Source organism: Echinops telfairi, unplaced genomic scaffold (genome assembly GCF_000313985.2).
Source record: "Echinops telfairi isolate 266 unplaced genomic scaffold, ASM31398v2 ScPeMD7_7468;HRSCAF=8506_1, whole genome shotgun sequence".
NCBI classification, from domain to species: domain Eukaryota; kingdom Metazoa; phylum Chordata; class Mammalia; order Afrosoricida; family Tenrecidae; genus Echinops; species Echinops telfairi.
In genome coordinates, this window is record NW_022111370.1 from 7,590,929 (window position 1) to 7,594,750 (window position 3,822).

General features: G+C 45.0%; 1 protein-coding gene across 1 annotated transcript; it reads right to left on the reverse strand.

The window, feature by feature from the left end:
- Nucleotides 1-3,183: 3,183 nt before the first annotated feature.
- On the reverse strand, nt 3,184-3,583 carry LOC115873473 (thymosin beta-10-like). Its single transcript, XM_045284388.1, has one exon. The coding sequence runs from the start codon at nt 3,316-3,318 to the stop codon at nt 3,184-3,186; it is 135 nt and encodes a 44-aa protein (XP_045140323.1). The 5' UTR covers nt 3,319-3,583.
- Nucleotides 3,584-3,822: the final 239 nt, after the last annotated feature.

The window sequence follows — 3,822 nt, forward strand, 5'->3', positions numbered from 1 at the left end:
GTCAACCTAACCTAATACACCATCGTTCTAAGGAAAAACAAAGGAGGAGAATGTGGTTTATACCCCAGTAGCTAAGACTTTGATGACTATGAAGAAGCCCGGGATGGGTGGGAACAGGGAGAGGGGCGGGGTGGGGATAGGCACCAAAAAATGAAAAAATTAATTAAAAAAATTAAAAACCCGAAGGCATCCATTCTTCTTCAGTGTACTATACTTGTCTATATAATATACTATATATAGTGTATAATATATATAAGATAATATATACACACACATTTATATATCATCGTGGGCGCGAACGTAAGAGCAATTGTGAGGGTGGCACAGGACAGGGCAGTGTTTCGTTGTGTTGCACACAGGGTCTCTGTGAGTCAAAACCAATAGCACCTAACAGCAACAACAACAATCTATTATCGTAAAAGTTGCCATTTTAACTTCAGTGGTATCCGTTACATTCACAACGTCAGGTAAGCTCTGCCACCATCTATTTCTAGAACGTTCCATTATGTCGAACAGACACTATGCCTGTGAAGCAGTCATGTCCACTCTCCCTTCTCCTCAGCCTCTGGGAACCTCGAACCTCCTCTCTGTTTCTCTGCCTTTGGCCATCCGTGATTTTACCACGTCCACAGCAGGCTAGGGAGAAAGGCTTTCCTCCCTCGGCTTCCTCCCCACGATGAAGACACACGCTTCACATCGCCGTCCGTTCAGGGCAGAGCTAGCTGGGGCTCTAGGCCATCAGCGCAGCTTATCCAGGACACGAGCTCCCAAACATGGGACTGCCAGGATTGAACCTGGGATGGACCTGGGTGCACCTCCAGTCACACTGCCTGTTAGAGCATTCTATGAAGTGCTTACGTGGGCTGTTACAAGATGGAGTGGGCACCTTGCCAGTGTTTAGAACATGAAAATTCCCAACCACTGACTTAAAAAAAAACCTGCTTTCTGAAACGTTTCCTTGTGATGTGAGTGGAAGTTCACCGAGCAAATTGGTTTTCCAGTCAATGATTCGTCCGCCTTTTGATCTACGGCATGGATGGCAACCTCCACAACGGGAGGTTCATGCTCTTAGCCCTCAGCCCGTCCCAGCTTGGCAACCCATGGTTGGTTCCAGGGCATGACCAGCGCTGTGGAGCCAGGTCATTGTTGTGGGTGGGCAGCAGGTGAGCCCCTAACACACATCACTTTCAAGCGTGAGAGAGCAGAACTGCTCCATAGGGTTTTCTTGGCTGTAGTTTCTGGAGGCAGAGTGGTTATGCATTGTGCTGCTAACTGAAAGGTCTGTAGTTGAAAACCACCAGCTGCTTCTCGGGAGAAAGACAGGGCTCTCTACTCCTGTAAAGAGTTACATTGTTGGAAGCTCATGGGGCAGTTCTATCCTGTCCTATAGGGTCATGATGAGTCAGCATTGACTTGATGGCAGTGAGTTTGGTTTGGTTTGAAAACACTTTGGAAACTTCTACTCTGTGCATGTGGAGCTGTGTGGGAGGAGGGGCATGGGTCAGAGTCTACTTAATGCAGCTGACCCCAACCTGGGGCAAAATGTAATTTTTGCTTTAAGCAAATTATGTAATTTTTCTGAGATTCCATGTTATTACAACTCGTAGCAACTCTATAGGACCTTATACAACTCATGGTTCAATCTTCTTCAACAAGCACCATAATGCAAATGCCATATCATGTATTTAAATCACACCATTCCAAATGCATTTGCCTAATTTCATGAGCTTTTGTCCCGCTAATACTACAGATAGAAGTATCATTACGTTTACATGAATTAAACCTCCTGATGATTATATTAAGATTCCCTGGTGGCGCTGCTTGGTGAATATTGGACTGCTAACTGTAAGGTTAGCAGTTCAAACCTACCGGCTGTTTCTCAGGAGGAGAAAGACAGAGTTTTCCACTCTGGTAAAGATTGACAGTCTCAGAACCCTATACAGGTTGCTGTGAGTTGGAACTTGTGACACAATTATGCTCTTACTACAAAAAAAATCTCCACCTTCAGTTGGGATAAATGACTCTATTAACATTTGGTTGTAGAGCACATTTGTACATTTGTTGCCATCCTCATTCTCAAAACATGACTGTGGTCTTTATAGAAGCAGGCTGCCTCGTCTTTCTCCAGCTAAGCAACTGGTGGGTTCAAATCTCTGGCCTTTTGGTTTAGCCAAAACTTAACCACTGTGCCACCGGGGCTCCTATCAAAATAATCACATTAATCATACCAACTGCATAGGGCTGTGAGATGGGGTAGAAGAAGTATATACTGTTTCCTGTGGGTACAGTAAAAAAAAACTCAGTGACTTACAACAACAGAAAAGCAGCCACTCATATGTCTGCAGGTGGCAGGCTCACGGTGTGGGTGGGCCAGGCTCCTCCCTGGTCTCTTCAGCGTCTGGTGACTCCAGTGTTCCTCACCCTGTGACAGCGTCGATCCAGTCTTGGGCTTTGCGGTCGCATAGTTTTCTCCTTACCTCTTCTCTTCTTTTTTTTAGTGCCTGCCGTGGTTTCTGAGTAGGGAAAATGAACAAAGAACAAAACAGACAGACACACACACACACACAGACAATACAGGGCCGCAGCACAAAATAGACACAGACAGAGACGATACAAAACTGCCTCTCTGGTGGACTACAGCGCTTTACTTTTTTAAATTTTTTTTCCAGCGCTTTATTTTTATCTACTAAATACTGACAGTGTTTCCAGATAAGTGCACTATTCCAACTTGAATTTCTCATTGCTTTGACAGAGTTCCGTATCTCAGTGCATACTGCTCTTGTTTACTTCTCCCAGGGAACACTGTATGCAACTGTTCCCCAAATTTCTTACTGTCTGCAGTTGAAGGACAGCCCGAGCTCGTGTGCAAGCTGCCAGGGAAATAAGGAAGCAGTTTATGAGAGCCAGCTAGGACAGACCTTTGCGTACCGTCCTAGACAGATACATGACATGAGACACGGTCCTCCTTACATGGCTCCTTCAGTGCCACAAGGTGTTTTATTTTCATTAATTATACAAATCATTTTCTATGGTATCCCAGGGAAGACCAGAGAATTTGGTGGTCCCTTCGGTGACCCGGAGGCCGGTGGGTTCACAGTACAGACAGTCTCTTGTGTCCATCTTGCAGGTGACACTTCCTCCACATCAGTCTGGTAGACAATGGAGGGGGTGAATCCTCCAGGATTAGGGGATTTTACTCCTCTTCTCCTGCTCAGTGATCTCTTTGGTTGGCAGGGTGCTCTTCTCCTGCATCTCCGTTTTCTTCGGCTTGGCCTTATCGAAGCTGGCAGTTTCTCCCATGTCTGACTTGTCTGCCATTTTCTTAGAACAATCCCTGGCTTCCGGCTCCAGGTCATCTTCTGGGTGATCCCGCTCTTGGCACTGCAGCCAGAGACCTTCTCTTCTCTTCTTCAAGGACACCAGTCGTGTTGGGTCTGTCCCCACGCTACTCCCTTGTGGTTGCTTGTTATACTAATTACATAGGCAAGGGATGCTATTGGAGATTGGGTTTGGCATATCGTTTTGGAGGACAAAACCCAACCCATGTCAGGGACAGGAAGTATAATATGCCTTGTACAGAGGTAGTTTAAATGTTATAAAATGCTTCTTCCAACATGACCCAACCTGGAGTTTATAGTCTGATAATCTAGAGGAAGAATACCATGACTAATTCAAAGTCATTGATGTGTGGGAATATAATGTATTGCAAACAACTGGGGTAGTTGTCTTCCATTAATTGCCTGCTGATATAGTTATTAAAAAAATTAAAACGCAGATTTATTGGCACTTTTTCCACATAATCATATAATTCGACAATTCAAT